This window comes from Centruroides sculpturatus, unplaced genomic scaffold (genome assembly GCF_000671375.1).
Source record: "Centruroides sculpturatus isolate CEXI.00-Female unplaced genomic scaffold, Cexi_2.0 scaffold435, whole genome shotgun sequence".
Lineage (NCBI taxonomy): Eukaryota > Metazoa > Arthropoda > Arachnida > Scorpiones > Buthidae > Centruroides > Centruroides sculpturatus.
In genome coordinates this window covers 146,739-165,475 of record NW_019384953.1, presented here as the reverse complement: position 1 = coordinate 165,475, position 18,737 = coordinate 146,739, and the positions used below count along the sequence as shown (strand labels likewise).

Sequence of the window (18,737 nt, the reverse complement as noted above, 5' to 3'; positions counted from 1 at the left end):
TTCGTCGGTTTTAATGAGATAAAACTCATCTTTCAGGAGGCGTGTCTTTCGGATGTGTTTCCATGGTAATATCCAATAGTACATTTAGCTAAACGTTGATTGGTCAATTTATGTAGTGGGAAATTGAATATTTGCGATGCGGATTGGACAAGAAGTTTTGTTAATGCGTACGTTGATCAATAGTATATTTTGTACAGAAAAAAAGTAAAATTAATTTATAAATCATTAGTAAAGATTTTACGTAGATTTCTATGATATTATATATTTACTTTTATAGTAAGAATAATTTGATAAATTCCTTTATTAATATAGTAGTGTTTTCATTGTTATTTATTTATTTTACAATTATAGTATTGCTATGTGTGTTATGTATGAGTGGAGATATACATGAAAACACGAACACAATTATCTGTCATGTATGTGGACGTTGTTGTGTTATGTATTTACGCCCTCTCCTTTTTACTACTACAGTGAACGCCTTGTGCATTGGATAACCTCCACCCCTACATGTGATAGCTTTGAATGTATACGTAATATGACTAATTAACATAATTGATAAATATTCGACACCCCTAAATTTTTATGCCCTAGGCGACTTCCTAGTGCGCCTTACAGTTCGAGTCGACACTGAGATTCATTATGTATGTCATTGTACAGTAACTTACATTTGTCACATTATACTTGAAAGTCCTCGTCTATTTAATATAAGATGATGCAGTTTATAACGTTTTATTCAGTAACAAATAATTAAATACAATTAAACCATTATACTGTATTAAAAGCTGTTTTGCGAGCAAGCTGAGAGTCAACATCGCCTTTTCCTATTGTCAGGGCCAATTGAATTCTAAACGTTTGTAAATATACTTGTTCTATGTATAATACATTAGAAAAATACTCCTATATTTGTACTTTATTGCGTAATTTACGAAATATTCAATTATTTATACTGTATTAGAATAATTATAAAGCGAAATGATGCGGAAAAGATACGAAAAATGATATTTGCTCGCTTTTCTTCTGTGTTTTTTCATACTTGTTAATTACGGTAAAACCTGTCCAAAACGATACTCGAAACCTGTCAAATGGGGAAAATATTCGGTACCTTGCGATTTTGGTTTACGCAAGCTTTACTGTGTTACTGAAGAAGCATTGTAATATTTTGAATCTTAATGGGATGAAGGTAGTCATGTGACTTTTCAATACGTAACGTCGCGCATTCCCTGCCAGTTTCTCATACTTTATTTACATTTTTGTTTAAATTTATAAGCTCATTTATTCGAAAATACATCTACTAAAGTTATAATCTATAACAAATATATGTGTTAAAGTACTTACGAATAAAGTAAAAGTCTTTGAAGTATGAATAAAGTACTTCAAAGATTTTACTTTCTAAACGAATACCAATCATGGAAGTTGCCATCAAACGAGAGATTGTGTTGAAGCACAATATATATGTATATATATATATCTACAATTAATAATCAGAGAGTAATCAGATAGGAAGGCTTAAGCCCCTCTAATCTTCCCTATACAACCGCCACTGCATGTCACAAAATAATTACGTCGTCGTCGTCAGCCATCTTTAACTTGTTCTCCTTTTTTTCCCGCCAGATAGCGTACGAATGAAGGGCACATGGCAATGAAGTCACGTGATTATATGCTGGATTGGAGAGAGAAATCGTTCATGTGGGTACACAGATTTCATTTTTGCATTTTTTTTTTTTTTTTTTTTTTTTGTTAAGGAACTGAAAACAAAAGAAATATAAAATACAATTATTAAAACATAATTAATTAATATTTATCACCTTTAAAAAAATTGCTACGTTTTAAAAAAGTTTTTCCTTTCGTGCAGGTGTCCGTTTAATCAGGTTCCGGTTTAGACAAGTTTTTCTGTATTAAAACATTTTTTACTCTATTTTATTAAAAACAACATTGAATTAATTATTTTAATTTTAATTATTAAAAAAAAACATTCTAATGTTCAAGTATCACTGAACAAAGCACATTTGGTAATTGTAAAACTTTGCAGTTAGCGGGAGATGTTGCATAATATAAAATCAACTTATTCTCGTTAATATAGTGTTTATAAACCTTTATTTTATCATTTCATTTAAAATTATTTTAGATATCAAATGATAAAAAAATTAAGCAACAAGTTGCGTAACTTTCCCGGCGTGTGGCACCATCTGTTGTTTTTATTTGTATAACTTGGAATACTGATATAAACAATGAATACCCGTTTCAAAGAGGATCATTTACAGACGTACGACTTCATCATGAGCGCTTTCTTCAGCGTATTTTGTAAAATTTTCTGGATCTTCTTTAAACATTTTGAATTTTTCTTCGGATTCTTCTATAAGTTTTTCTTCATAGTTAACACTATCGGGATTGATATATTTGAAATTTCCTTCAGAAAATCTTTGTTGAACTGCTTCGTTATATGTCTTGAGAGATTCCTCGTTTTCTCGAAAGAAATCTTCGTTTTGTTTTACAACGTTCATAAATTCATTTGGATCGAAATCGGGTAATGTTCCTCCATACGCTTCAGGAAGATATTCTGGATTAACAAAATCACTTAAAGTTGTTACTCCGGTGTGTACAAATAACTGCAAACAAGTAAAAATATTTAAAATATTATAATAATATTAATTAATATTCATGTAACTTCTACGTAATATTACGTTATCACAAAATCAAATTTACTAATAAAACTCAAGGAAAATTGATGGATTAACACAACGCAACACATGGGCACTCTATCAAAGGTCAGTGCCTTCCGGAAGATCTTCTATGAGAAACTGGCTCCTATGAATATATTACATAAGTAGGAACCAATTTCTCATGTACTACATCTGAAGAAAATCCGGAAAATTCCACGCGAGTAGCCTCCTATTGAAGTGCGAACCCGCAACTAACTACTAGTGTTCAGTGGTTTTATCCATTCAAGCACTGGTGAGCGTGGGAAAAAATAGGAAGTATACAGAAGTCAGGCAGCCGACAGTATATTCAGTGCTATCGAGATGGAGAATTGGAAGTTTTTTGGACCCGGAGAAAACGTAGAGGCCCATAGTGGTTCCTAGTCTACAAAAGGGACCACTCTGCCCCACGCCTCCTAAATCTCTCGAAGGCTCTGAGAATAGTTTAGAGATAAATAAGACTTTTAGCATATATTATACTTAATTGCTGACGTGCAGTATCTTAGAAGTAAACACTCAAATAAACTATTGCCGTTATTATATTTAAAATTCAGTATTTTTAAATGTTTATATTTACTTTTAAGGCAGACAAATTAATATATCAAGCAATAAGTACTTCAAGCAATTAAATATGATAAAAGATTAATAAAAAAAATATGTATTGCATAGATTAGCTTTAATAATTATTATCTACAGGGTATCCGAAAAGTCTGGAACCAATGGTAAAAATATGTATGCTGCTGTCAATCCCAACATACTGGAAGAATATTAGTCCCAGGGAACATTTGGAGTTTCGTGGGTAAACATTTGGACTTATATTATAAACGAGAATAGAGAATAAAGCCAATTTAGTGTAAATTCAATTGGTTCCATAATTTTCAGACATTATATATTCTAAGTTTTTGAAAGCCACTTACTCGTTTTCGTATTTTCACAGGAAGAAATGGAATAAGAATGCTCACTATGACTTTGACGATGGGGTTGATGTTGACAAAATGAAGTTCTTTGAGTCGTAGTTGATACGCATCTCTCTAAATATAAACAAATTCATAGAAAATGTAATACGGTTAAATAAAACGTTTTGATTTATTATAAGATTTAATTATAAAATTTGTATATTTCGTAAAATTATGCTTTAATATTAGCCAAATTTACTTCAATTCCATATAGAAGATAGCCCAAAAGGCACCAACCAGTTTTAATGTCTATTACAGGTGAGTGGTGAAACACACGTATCAACGTCTGAAGCCGTTTGTATGACAATGTATTACGACGTCTTTGCCCATAGACTCAACATTGTTTTTCTTTTTCTCTCCATTTTTTTCTCTTTATGCCCTATGGACAATAAAAGAACTTTTCTTCATCCAGGTCCACTATGAGACGACCGTGTGTTGAGGCACGGGGCCTAAATTATCCGGGACTAAAGTAGATTCATACGATCGGCCAAATTTCTACGATAAATTGACCTTAGTTGTGTTAGGTAGGTGAAGAATACACGGAAAACTTCACGTGGCTTTAGTAGTTATGCGCGAACCCACCAGTGTTTAGTGATTTTATCAACTGGATAATTGATGGGTGACGTTAAATGTAAACAAATAATAATTTCATTTAGAGAATTTCATACTTACGACTACTAAGGTTACTATATTGTTTATAAATTTGGGTGTAAATTGCAAGAATTGTCCAAAGGTTGTTCCTCGAGAGTTAATAATTGCAACTAATCCATTCTCTTGAAGGCGATGCAAATTCAACAGTAAATCTATGTAAAGGAATACAACACGGTACAAATCTAATACAGTTGTTTCTGAAACATCCCATGTTTCTGTAAATCAAAGGAAATTAAATTATATAGAGATTAAAACAAAAAAATGTTAAAGACGTAAAGTACAATGTATTTCAGTATAAATATAATAGTCTTTGTATTAATTATTAAGAGATTTGATGCTTTGAAATACTTCTCCAACCAAAAGGAATATTATTTAAATCATTAAGCTTCTATTTTAAATTATATTTTAATATTTATAGTAAGATAAAATATCAAGAAATTATAATAAAAATACAAAATGTTACCAGCTTCTAATATAACAATAATTCTTCCATTTTGATCAGGTTTCGGTATGACTTTTATATAATTTAAAGACAAAACTCTTTCTAGTTTCGATGGAAGGAGATTTTTAAAGAATGAAGGGTGGTCGTTTCTTCTAGTGTAATAATTCTTAAGCAATTGAAGCGATCTTTCTAAATTAAACTTTCTGGCACGAAGAATTCCAAGAAGAAACGTGTCGTCCATTCTGCATTTAAGTTCATTTTCATCTGAAAATTTTATATTTACAGTAATTATAAACAGCATTTTTTAGGTATAAATGATAAAAATATTTTATGATACAGTAGAGCCTCGAAAACTCGGCCTAATGTGGACCGAAGGGTGGCCGAGTTTGTGAAAATGCCGGGTTATCGGGAATGGGGTTAAAAAAGGATAAGTATGCGTGTTTCCTCAGAAAATATTGTACTGTACTTGTATGTATTGTTTGCTTGAGAATACAACAGAGAATAAACTGCCCAAATACCCTTAAACAAAGGAAAAGTACGTCCTTTATGAAGGCATAGAGCCTTTACTACATGAAAATGAAAATTAATGAACACACTGTGTACAGTAATTTACCTGATAAGACAGACCTCAGAAAAATACTTTACGAGAGCTTTTATACTTTTATAAAGCTGTCTGTAATGAAAATTAATTAACTAAGGATTTTTTTGCCCTGCCAAGGTGTGGCCGAGTTATCCTGAATGGCGGGTTATCGAGTGCCGAGTTTCCGAGGCTCTACTGTATTATAAATTATATTCAATTTTCTTGCCACACTGGTAGGCGAATGGATTAAACCACTAAAAAACTCCAAACTGTGGGTTTATTTACTTATCTAACGCGTAAATAAGGGCCAGTTTTCTAGCAACACAACACAAGGACTAGCATGCACATGTTTTTCTGGTGGTCCTTATTCCATTAATGATAATTAAAGTTTTTTTCTTTACACTCCGATTACTACTTCTAACCAGTTTATTTATTAGATTAATTAACATTATCTGGAAGATCTCTAATTTAATTTGATTGCCAGCACGTTATATAACCTACTGAGTAGCGTAACTGAGACTCAGGCCCACTTGCTTATGTAAATAAATTAATTAAAAAATTCAAATAAATACAAGAAACAGATTCGAATATGACAAACGTACAGTACTTATATACATGTGCATATAATATCTAAGAGTAGGCCCACTTTTTATAGACGATTATACAGGGGAGAATATAAGTTTGTACTGTACGTAGTTCTAATTCGTCCCTTCCTAATATTAGTTGTTGTATACAAGTAAGGCCATCAGTTCAATTGCACATCAACCTGAAATGTTCATTATTAACCCCTAATTAGTATTTGTACTAGTTAAGTTACCGTATATATCCTGTTAATAATTGTTGTAAGTAATCAAACAAACATAACATATGCAATATATTTTCATATAAATAATACTTACTTATAATTTTTTTAAACTCTTCAAGTATTGTTTCATCCCATGGAAATTCTTTACTGTCCTCAGGAAACAATTTGTACAATGCATCCATTCTATCTATTCAAAGAATACGTTCCCTCTGTATTAATCAAGAGTTGATAAATAAATTAATTAATAATATAAATAATGAATGTAATATATACAAAAAATAACTATCTAAGCTAAACTAGAGTCCAGAGATTAGAAACATTAAATATTAATTAATGAAGAAATTAATTGTAAATAGGGTATAAGATACGATTATAATATTAAATGAAATAATCTAATATGAGCCTACTTTTACATTAGATATTTCTCGCAATGTGGTTGCGAGTCACCTTGACCTCTCTGTGACGTTGTACTTTGTCGTATGACGTTTTACCTCTTATTTACTTACTAGTAGGCATATAAGCAAAAGTTATGACAATGTTAATTAATACTATTATTATCTTCGTTATTAATAATTACGTGTATTTCTCTAGTTATTAAAATCAAACGTTAAGGGATATGGCATGAAATTAACTAGTAACCGTTCGCTTTACTTACCATTTAGTAGCTTACGTCAACGCTTATTGCATAACTAGTAAATCTGACTGTTGTTTCTTGTTATTAATATAGACGTAAACACTGTTACGTAACAACCGTTTACGTAGTTGAGGCAAAATTAGGTCGTATTCAGCTTAGTAGACTGTTACGCCTCCGGCCAAATCCGGCAAATATGAATCAAGTCTACTTAACAAGCAGCTAATGAAAGTGGCTTGTTTACTTCGCATCCATGACAACAACGTTTAATTAATTCGAAATTATAACGTAACATAAGCTTAAAATCACACAGATTAGATGACGGATAAATTAAATTAGTACTCCACCCAATATTTATAAAATATACAATATAATATTATAATTATTTGTACTATATACTTACCTTTAAAACATACAAAAATCTATCTAACCTCAGATTGTAGCGAGCCAGTACGAGTGTAGTTTTATCAGTGTCTGATTTCCTTCAAGCGTAACCAATACTCTCCCCGTCTCGTAATAAAAACAATCATTTATATGAAGGAAAATACGATAGATATTTTATGCAGGAACATAAATCATGTTGTATTACATGTTTTCAAGACTTATCTTTATCATCTTACATGCAGAAGTTACAGCTTAAGGTCAGATATTCATTATAATGTATTATGTTTGACCTTCAATATCACTCCTATGAATGCTATTTAATTAAAATAAATGAATTATATTGTATAGTACTGTATGTATTGGAAAATTCAAATCTTTAAATTAATTATAAATTATATTTTTGCATAATATAATTGCAAAACAAAATCATATCCTAAATCGTTTTATTCAAAAACATGATAAAGTTAACACGTGGACAATTTCTCCAAGGCATTGTGCATTCTAGGAAAACATTCTACGGGAAAATGGCAACAAATTACGCGAAAAAAGGCCAGAAAACATTCATATTATTGTAAATTTTCTTCGTACGAAATTTAATTAATTGACGAGTAAACAAATATATTTTATGTTCCTATAATAATGCAATTAAATGCGAGCTAAAGTGCTTTTACTATGCATAAATAATTTACTCACGGTTTAGTTTTACAGATTTTATTAAACAGAAACCTATGTAAATTAGTATTAAACTACTAAAAAACATTAGGAGTTGAGACAAACGTCTTTTAAATATGGGTGTTAGTGTGTGTTTTTGTGTAAAAATACGATTTTTCTTTTTACTATGTTTGAAGCTTAATAACTTTTGTGCTTTTTGTCGAAAATTTATGAAATTTCTCGGGGAGGTTTGTTTGTTAGGGGTATTGATGCTGTTAAAATTTAGTGATAAAAGGTCGAGGGGACGAAGAAATAATAACGGTCGTGTTTATCTCCAGTAGGGTCGAATTTAATGACGATTTTACTAATTATTAGCATTTACAATTTTTTATAAAACCCATTTCTACATTCTTAAGCTTTTTGCCAAGAATTTAAACTTGTAACCAAGCGAATGTCAACAAGGAAACTGACCTCTACGACACGTGTTACTGTTTCTACTTGACACATAAACACAAATGTGGTAATATGCTTCTAACGTTCTATGTAGAGCAGTTTAAAACCCGCAGGTNTTCTTAATCTTTTTGCCAAGAATTTAAACTTGTAACCAAGCGAATGTCAACAAGGAAACTGACCTCTACGACACGTGTTACTGTTTCTACTTGACACATAAACACAAATGTGGTAATATGCTTCTAACGTTCTATGTAGAGCAGTTTAAAACCCGCAGGTATTAAGAGAGGACGTGAATGTCCAACTTCATAACCGATAAAAACGTTTAAAACATCCCCATATAAAGCCAAAGACCTAACAACACCAGTAACTGGTAAAAATAAGTTCCCCTTTTCTTCTCCCCGTATATAACCAGTTACGTGATATTAAAGCGTTATTTTCCGGCCACGCGTATAATTAATGTATAATAGATTTACATAGAGTAATGTTTTCTTAAAAATCAAATCTGAGATGTAAATAAGTAAAGCAAAACACTAACAAAACTGTAAAAACTTAAGAAATTAATATTTAATAAATTAAAGTTATGACACTTTAAAAATTATTTCAATGAATTATAAATAGTATTACTGTATTAAGAATTTATAGACAAAAACTTTTTGACAATTGAATGAACATATATACTTTATATAGGGGTTTTATATCGGAGACTACTGACACTTCAAGTTTTCTTCGATCTTCTATCGATTCTCTCTTTTTTCCATTCTTTTAGCTTTTCTAATAAAATTAATAATAAATAAATAAATCTTATGAGGGGTATTAATTCACGCGCCGTTTTTATAAAGATCTTACAGTGAGCAAATTTACAACACTTGATTTTAACACACACAGAAATGTTCGGATAATGCCTATATCGATACTTTAAACTACTCATAATACTTCTACTGTATATCGATACTTTTGTGGTATCGGGACGTTCCTAAACACACGTACAACATTGGAGCAATTATTTTTATTATTAAAAATTACTTTTAATTATTATAAAATGTCAAAAAGCTTCATTTTAAAGGTAAGGATAAGTTTTATAAAAGAAAAAATTGTAAATGTTAAGGAGTAAAGCCGATCCTGTTCAAAATGTAATACACTACTCCCCTTCATGTCTCTCTCATCACGAATTTTAACAACCAAAATTGCATAATATCAATCATCCTAATATGTAAAGCTCCTTGCAATCTTGACATCTTTACCCTTGTTACATAGAGAAAGTAATACTGTTCGAAATGTAATACACTACTCCCCTTCATGTCTCTCTCATCACGAATTTTAACAACCAAAATTGCATAATACCAATCACCCTAATATGTAAAGCTCCTTGCAATCTTGACATCTTTACCCTTGTTACATACAGTAGAGGCATGAAAGTAATATAATAAACAGTTTATTAACTATTTTATATTTATTATAATTTGTGCATGTTAATTATATATTTATTACAATCACATAATAACGAAATAATCCATACATATATCAATTTCCTTTTAACTTTCTAAAAAAAAAAGATCTTTCGTATCATTTACAGTAAATTAGTTTGGGATACATTATTACAAATTCAAATACAGTACCTTGTATTTTAAAATATTATCATTCATATAATATCTTGAATAATAATATATTAATTAATGTACTAAATATAATTTCATCGTATGTAATACATAAAAATATGCAAATATCATTATTTATAAATGTGTGACTTCCAGCAGAGCATTTTTTTCATATTGTATTACATAATTTTCTGGATCCTCTTTAATGCGATTCAATTCCTCCTGTACTTCTTTTATTACTTTGTCTTCGTAATTCACATTAACCTGATCAATATACTTAAATGTTCCTTCAGTAAATCTTCGTTTGACCTCTTCGTCATACATTTTCACATATTCTTCGTTTTGTCGAAAGAAATCGTTTTGTTTCAATATTTCAATGATTTCAAGTGAATCGAAATCGAGTAATTCTCCTTCATAGGCAATTGGAAGATATTCTGGATGAACAAATTTATGCAGAGTCGTTATTTCACTATGAATATTCAACTGTAAACAAAAGAAAAAATTATTTACAAACGTTATAACAGTATAAAATAAACTCTTATAATGAAGAGGCTGAGTTTTGTTGGATGACAAAAGAGGAAAGGGATTAATTAAACTGGTTCAAAAAGGAAAAGGAGGAGTAAAAATTTCAAGAAATGTACGAACATAATATATGACAAGTCATTAATTAAACAAAAAGTAATATTTTTTTTGTTTAATGACTGTCTTTAATGATAATATTTAATGTTTAATGACAAGTTTTTGTTTATTTTTTATTACTTTTATTGCTTTGTGCATTTTTCACATTTAATACGGAAATTACTTACTCGTTTTACGATTTTTTCGGGCATAAATGGGATGAAAATATTCAATATTCCTTTGACTATGGAATTTACATTCACGTAATGGATTTTTTTTCAGTCGTAGTTGAAAACAATCACTCTAATTTAAATACATAAAAAAATTCAATCTGGTTAGAATATAACATTTAAATTTAAAATTCAAGACATAGATAAAATAATTTGTGTAAATTGTATGTATTCGGAAATGTCCCAATGATATTAAAATTAAATACTAATTATTTTGTTAATACGAAGCAAAACATTTATATTTCAAGATGCTTCGATTTGAAATTAAAAAATAAAAACAAAGATGGCAAAGATTTAGGAACAGGAAAACATTTGGCTGAATTCAAGCTTGAATGATACGTTTGGGACCTTGACACAGATGTAGAGTACGAACAAAAAAGTTAAAAGAACCATATCTCTATCAGCAACCCTTCGCGAGATATAACTCTCCAAAATTACTTTATATGACATATTCACTCAGGCTGACCCCACTTCAGATGTCATTCATCATCTACTACCTTCTATCTCTCGACTCCCATTATCTTTAATCACCAAAATGGAACAGTATTTATACCCATATAAACAGATAACTCTGGCAAATTTCAAAACTTTTGGTTCACAAACACATACATATAAACTTTTGTTAGGATTTTTTTCCATTTTTTGAAGTTATAATGTGTTAAAATACCGATAAATACAAAGAACAGGATGAGTAATGTGTAATAATAATTGTTTATATGGTTCTTCCATTTAAATAGTTTTACCTCGAACTTATACGAATACTGTAATTATAATTAAAACACGTTTATTGTTTAAATTCTTGAAGCAATTTAACACATTCGATTATACTTTTTATTTTAAAGGAGATACTTACAATTAGTAAAGCAATTGCTTTGCTGATAAATCTTGGTGTATATTGCAACAAATGTCGAATATTTGCTCCTTGAGTATTTATAATCATAACCACTCCATTCACTTGTGTTCGATGTAAATTTAACATTAAATCTGTTAAAAGAATGAGAACACGGTTTACATCTAAAATGTCCACTTCTGAAGGATTCCATCGTTCTGTAATTAAAAAAAAAAACGAAATAAAATACTATAATTTCTATACATAGATATGAAGTACAATAAACCATTGATTTAACAGTCCTTTATTTGGTGAACAAAAGTTTTCCTATAGAAAAAATTTAAAGTCTTTCTTGTGTTCAAATACAGTATGCTGAAATGTTAAAACAATAATTTTGAATTACATTTACTCATATAATTTTTGAATTATAGCCTTTATAAGTTATATATCAACTTGAAAGATTTAAGAATCTTACCAATTTCTGTTAGAATAACAATTCTCCCGTGTTGATCAGGTTTGGGCAATATTCTTGTAATATTTAAAGGTAAAATACTTTCCAGCTTCGATGGAAAGAGATTTTTAAAAATGGATGAATATTTCACCCTTATAGAATAATAATTCTTCAGAAGTTGAAGCGATCTTTCTAGATTAAACTTTCTAGCACGAAGAAATCCGAGAAGAAATTTGTCGTCCATTCTGCATTTTAATCCATTTTCATCTGAAAAGAGATTATAATTATAATGTAATCTTTAATTTAAATAATAGGAAAGGTAATTCTACTAATTAATTTATATTAATACATTATATTATAATAATGTAAGAACGGATAATCAATGGCTAAGTGGCTATCAGTCTTACCAGTTTTCTTATATAGGCTCTACATATCAGTCTGTAGTTATTTATAAGTAATTTAATTATTAGTGTTAGTAGTAAGTAAGTAATTATTAGTAGTCTAGTAGTTAATCGGTTGAAGACTGGTGATCAACTCATTGTCTAGTGACCACTCGTCAGCGTTGAATTTAGTGTCTGAGCCAGTGTCTATTAAGACTTTATAGATGCAAACGTTCCAGAATGCTGAGGAAACTGTTCCACCTAGTGCAGCAGTCAAGAATCAAACTCAATTCTTTGCTTCTTTTACATATTTTTGCAAAAACATATCATCTTTGGTTGGTGATATTTTTAAAAGTCGTATTCTGTTGTCAAGTGTAGGCCTCAGGGTGGAGAGAGAAGTGGGCCATGATGTTTTTTGAGTCAACGAAAGCCACAGTCACGGTGCTGGTGGTTTTCGATCCGTCAGTGGCAACAATGGTGTTTATATTTTGATGGGCTTCCCCATTCCTTAAAGGCGTAGGACTAGCCGACCGCGAGCGTGTCGGCATCAATATCTGCCGTACTGCCTGTTAAACACGGGAGAGGCTTAGCGGAGAGAGCGACGCGACTCCCGATCATCGCACGATCGCTGAAAAAAGTATAAAAACTTTCTTATTTTTCGTCTCCGGTAAAATATCGATTCAGCTTAAATAAAAAAAATAAAATGTTTTCTATTAGCTAGTGACGGTCAATCTCCCGGAGGAATAGGTCAGGTTTCGTGGACAAGCCGCGAAAGCAGCGCGTAGTCTTGCAGCGAAGCGAGCCGCAAGGCTACAGCTCCCCATAGACTTAAACTGCGATCATTCCGTCATGTGATTCATTAACGTCACAACCGACCGTAAATTAGAATTATGCACTAGGACTAGGAGAGGCGTTAGTTAGTTTATTTAGCGCAAAGACACTTTATGTAGAGAGAGCGGAAAGTCAACTGACAAATAGATCAGCAGAGGTAAAAGGGCTAACGGTGCGGTGTTGAGAAGGAATGTAACACGTGCTACACTGAACGGCAACGTCGCTCTCGCCGCCGAGCGATAGCACACGTAGCAAAGCGGCAACGCCGACAACGTAGACTTTTGCACCATTATTTAGAAAGTTAATTGAGTATTTGCGGATCGGTAGACCGAAGAATGGGCTGGATCCATATGGATTGCTAGATTAGGGATCCAGCAATTGCAATCCGTACACACGACCTTCTCTACTTCCTCACTCTTAACCTTTAACCACTAAAATTTAATAGCGTCAATCTAATCATTAATTTTTTATAGACATAAACTATTAAATAGTCATTGGCATAGTACATAATTTAATGTTTTTAATTTTATTTAATGAATTATCAAAATCTTTGATGACTATTTCAGATAATTTTGGCTAAAATTGTCATGAAATTTAAACATAATATTGCTTATGATAATACTTATAAGTTTTATAAAATCTTCAAATGCTCTTTTATCCCAGGGGAATTTTTCTTTTTCCTCAAAAAACATTTTGTATAAAGAATCCATTCTGTAGGGTGTAGATTCTGTATCTAAAGCACGAAACAATCAGACAAAAAAAACATTGTTACACTGAATATAACAACAAAAAATAATTAAAATTAATGACGTAAAACAAAAAAAAAAACTCGATGCGAATCTCATACAATTTGCTAGAAGTAGATGAAATTTGCAATAAAAAACAAGTTTTAAATGGTAGAATATAGCTTACGAATCGAATCGCTGGATTTACTTGTCTTTCTAAATTTAAATAATAATAAGAGCTTGTAACTGGCACTTTTTGCGACGAGGTTTTCTTATGAAAATAATACGTATATTTTTAATCATCATAAATAGATAAAACTCTTCTATCTATACACCCGAAAATAAATTGCAAATGGTAATAACGAAAAAAATTTTCATTAAATCAGATCCCACTCGAGATAATACTCATTTTAAGTTCTGTATTCCAAAATTTAATAGTTGTATATTGAGTAGGCTAGGCTAAAATGATTAGTTAAAATCTCTTACCTGCTTTATCAAAGAAGAAATGTTCGAATAACATAAAATTAAGCTTTTAAACATGTGACTAACACTTAATAATAAAATTTCAACCAGCGCTAAATTAATATGAAGCAGGAAGGGAAAGAGAATGTCTTTTTATCAATTTCCTTAATTACACAAAATTTAAGTAAAGCTTAACATGCCTATTACCTAGAGGCTGAAATAATTAGTTAAAATCTTTTACCTGCTTTATCAAAGAAGAAATGTTCGAATAACATAAAATTAAGCTTTTAAACATGTGACTAACACTTAATAATAAATTATTTTATTTAGATATATATAGAAAAGCAGGACCATTTTCCTTTTACGTAAATTTCACCTACAACTGATTTAAAAAAAAAAAAAGAATTACTAAGAGAAATTTCAAAGCAGGAAACTTGAATTAATTGCCGTAAGTCACGCAAACTTTGAATATAATTTTAACGAAAGAAAAGTAAAATAANACGTTACTTATTGGATATCTATGTGACTCAATGGACTTAAATCGTCGTGGTAACTTACAAAGAGGTATGAAACCCATGTAAACTCTCTCTCGAGCTCTTGGGCGGTTTAGTGTCGAAATTAGTGTTGTAGTTTTGTCAATCTTGTCTATTTTAATAAATTATTGTTTTATTTGTTAAATGGTATACTCCTTTACTCGTATACTGCCTTCACCTTATCGTCTCCGTCCACTCGACCGACATATGAGAGTCTCAAATCTCGGGACCAGACATCGTAATTTAGCCATTTTGACAAGTGAGCAGGTTTAACGACTTGTTGCCGGAAAGGCAGATGAGACGGCCTACGACTTCCTTGGCAATTCACAGGTAATTTGATTATTATAATTTGCCTATACCCATTTATTTCAATTACAATCACAAAAATAATCCATACATATATCAATTGATAAATTTTAACTTTTAAGTAAAATCATCCCGTATACAGTATATAAGTTNCACGCAGGTTATTATGGAGGACGTGCAGGTTATTATATCCAACGTCATAACCGAGAAAAACATCAAAAAATGTGTAATCTCTTCAAAGACCTTTTATCGAATCTTCTCTTTACTTTGCTAATACGATTAGTCTATATCTGTGTGTATACTAACGTAATATTGTATCTTATATTTTCGATTTCAAATTTAATTCGTACAGTTTACGTAGTTAGTTGTGTGTATGCTTCGTTTATATTGTTTTGTTGTTTTGTTTCTTATAATAATATTCTTATGTTATCAGATATTTCTCTACATAAATTGAGTTATTTCTGTCACTTTTCAACTGTGGACATATACGAGTGAGCCTTGGCGACAATAAAATGGCTAAAAAAAAGTATCAATTGTAACAAAATATTGATACAACCGTGTCAAGGACCCCTCGCTTCTTCCTGCTGATTCCATCCCCCCCTACAAACTCCCACATCCTTTAACCGATGTTCAAACGTTTGCAGAGACTATAAAAGCTGGCAAGGTTTCTTTTACGACTTTCCTGTTACTAGAATATGTGTTGTGTGAGAAAAACAAGTAATTCTGATCATTTCAATTATATAGAAGGCAGGGTTTCTATGTGGCGCCATCTGTTACGAAATTTTATTAATAATGCTTATATTTTTAGTTAACACGTAAAGACAAATGTCTTCTTTTTGATATACAGGCAAGTATATCAAAAACGATTCTATGTGAATTGTAAATGCCAATAACAAATAACATTTTTATTAATACAAAAGTCATTCATTAAAAATCAAAATAGTCGACGTTCATTTTTAGAAAATTGAAAAATATTTTATCATAAATCAACGACATTCGACATAACCATCGAATTATTTAAAGGCAATACTTACACAACTTTTCTGTCTAAATTATTTCAGTAGGAAAGTGTTTTATAGCTCAAGGGTGGGCAACCTTTTTTATAACATGGGCCAGAATAAATTACGTTTTTTCCGCGGGCCATAGTAGTTAATTGACACCTTGTGACCTGTAAATTTTTAGTCTGCAAATATAAAATAAATAAATAAATAAATAAAAAGAAATTAATTACTACAGTCGATCCCCCTATAACACTGTTGATTATTCTGTTTTATATGAATTCCACGTTGTATGAGTCACTTAGTTTTACAAATTCGTGTGCCGGGCTGTGAACGGCTCACCTATTTGTAAAATCTAAGTGACTTTAAACACAATAAAAACAGCACTATGTAGTTGGATACGACAGATATTACATTTTCTAATTGCATAGCTTTTGCACATAGATTTTCTTGATTAATGATGCGATGAGATATAAATAATTTAGAAAAATTCTGTTCTCCCATTTTTTTGTTTTAATAAGGAAATGACTCCCTTATTTTTTCCTGTCATTGCTGCCGCAACACTTCAGAAAATAATATTTAATTTAAACTAGACGAATTACATCGAAAAATATTTATTTATAATATTTTCTAAACATCTCGCGGGCCGGATAGAAACTCTTCGCGGGCCGTAGCTGGCCCGCGGGCCGGGGGTTGCCCACCGTTGTTATAGCTTATGAGGCATAACTTTTATCCGAAAAACAGCCTCAACAACTCGCCTTGCATCTAACACGTGAAGTTGTCTTCTCCTACGGTTTAATGACTTGCTCAAATGGGTTTCAGTAGACTACAGATAACACTTACCTAGCCAACATTTATTACTATTATGACTAATTTTAATTATTTAAAACTAATTACAGTCGACCTCCATATAACACTGTTGATTATTCCGTTTTATATGAATTCCGTGTTGTACGAGTCACTTAGATTTTACAAATGTGTGAGCCGTTGACAGCCCGGCACATGTATTTGTAAAATCTAAGTGACTCGTACAACCTAAGTTCTTTTTCATCCCATGGAAATTCTTCTCTCTGCTCAGGAAACATTTTGTATAAAGAATCCTTACTCTAGTGAAGGTAGTATAAACCTATTCAGATCGATGTGAACTCTCTCTCACGCGTTAGATTTAAGATAGGATTTAAGTTAGTTAATCGCGATTTAGGTCAAGTATAATTTGTAATTCATTCCATTTGTATATTTTTGATATTTTATTTTATTAAATATTTTCGTTTTGTTATTTTAAATATCGCCTGTTTAATGATAGATATCCACACTTATGCCTACGTTAAATACTTGCCTTCCTCATACTCGAAAGTCCGTGGTTAGGCGTGTTAATTCGCGTTAAAATAAGATTAACTGGTGTCAACCAGTGGATTTAACGTGGATTTAAGTGGATTTAACTGGTGTCAACCAGTGGAATTAACGTGGATCCGGATTCAAAATGTAGATCCTCTTACCACTCAAAAATCGACCCTCCTTTTAAACGTACAGATCGAATCTTACGATTTTGTGCCGATTAAGCGGTATTTAGTAGAAGTACCCCCGGTTTATGTCACATAATTCTAGCTTCTTCTGATTATACTACCGATGCCTCGCTTTGCGCCATTCTAGACAAAACCGTACAATTCTGCTCTTTCTATATGCTATATATGTGTTCTTTAAGACATTTGTTAAGGTTTATGTTGCAAATCGTATGTATTCCTTCTCCAATTTCAATTGTTCGTTATTATACAAAATTCTGTATACTTCTGATGCACCACTTTTAAACTTTATCCTTATCATACTTCGAAAGGCCATAAACAGTTGTTGATGCTTCAGTTTCTTGAAAAGTAACTGAAAGTCTTTGTACTTCGATATTTCACTCATAACAACAGTCATGCTCTAAAATTTTAAAAAACCTAAAGATAACCTGTAGAAGAGGTTGGAAACGTTCCTTGCAATTAATAAATAGTACTTAGTAAGATAAGGTGTTGTTGTGAAGGAAAAAAAACATTCTAGCTGGATACTTATTAGGTACATCTTATCTTACCACAGCTATCTTATAAGCAGAATTGTTTAATTACTGTACACTGAATACTCTTTCCTTCAATACTTTGATCTGAAATTGTGTGCGTATTATATACAGGCGCATCTTTTCTTTCTTAAAATATAACAAATTTTAAGTTCTTCAGTAATAAAAACATTATTTTTTTTAAATTCATTTAAATACGTCCGAATATCACTAAGGTATTTATAGGTAATACATAAAACTCAATGAATAACGTTAGTTAAAACCTCTTACCTGCCTTATCAAAGAAGAAATGTTCGAATAACATAAAATAAAACTTTTAAACATATGACTAACACTTAATAATAAATTATAGATATATATAGAAAAGCAGGGCCATTTTCCTTTTACGTAAATGTCATCTACAATTTCCACTATAAAAGTTATTATTGATAAAAGAAACTTAAAATTAATAAATTTAAATTATTAATTGCTGTAAGTGAC

The 18,737-nt window shown here is 30.9% G+C and overlaps 2 protein-coding genes across 7 annotated transcripts; both read right to left on the bottom strand.

Annotated features, from left to right (window-relative positions):
- Nucleotides 1–2,053: 2,053 nt before the first annotated feature.
- On the bottom strand, nucleotides 2,054–7,257 carry LOC111632331 (alpha-tocopherol transfer protein-like). 6 transcript variants are annotated; one of them, XM_023376737.1, is made up of 6 exons: nucleotides 7,165–7,247; nucleotides 6,225–6,317; nucleotides 4,767–5,009; nucleotides 4,325–4,518; nucleotides 3,614–3,727; nucleotides 2,054–2,606 (listed from the first exon to the last, which is right to left on the bottom strand). In XM_023376737.1, the coding sequence occupies exons 2-6, from the start codon at nucleotides 6,310–6,312 to the stop codon at nucleotides 2,256–2,258; spliced, it is 990 nt and encodes a 329-aa protein (XP_023232505.1). In that variant the 5' UTR covers nucleotides 6,313–6,317; nucleotides 7,165–7,247; the 3' UTR covers nucleotides 2,054–2,255. The 6 variants fall into 6 exon arrangements, with proteins under 6 accessions (XP_023232505.1, XP_023232506.1, XP_023232504.1 ...); XM_023376738.1 differs by lacking the exon at nucleotides 7,165–7,247 and adding an exon at nucleotides 6,538–6,760; XM_023376736.1 differs by lacking the exon at nucleotides 7,165–7,247 and adding an exon at nucleotides 6,786–7,002 and having other exon boundaries at nucleotides 2,055–2,606.
- A 2,722-nt stretch (nucleotides 7,258–9,979) lies between these two features.
- LOC111632300 (alpha-tocopherol transfer protein-like) lies at nucleotides 9,980–18,124 on the bottom strand. The gene is made up of 4 exons (XM_023376698.1): nucleotides 18,031–18,124; nucleotides 11,997–12,239; nucleotides 11,546–11,739; nucleotides 9,980–10,327 (listed from the first exon to the last, which is right to left on the bottom strand). Exons 1-4 carry the CDS (start codon nucleotides 18,122–18,124, stop codon nucleotides 9,980–9,982), a joined length of 879 nt encoding a protein of 292 aa, XP_023232466.1.
- Nucleotides 18,125–18,737: the final 613 nt, after the last annotated feature.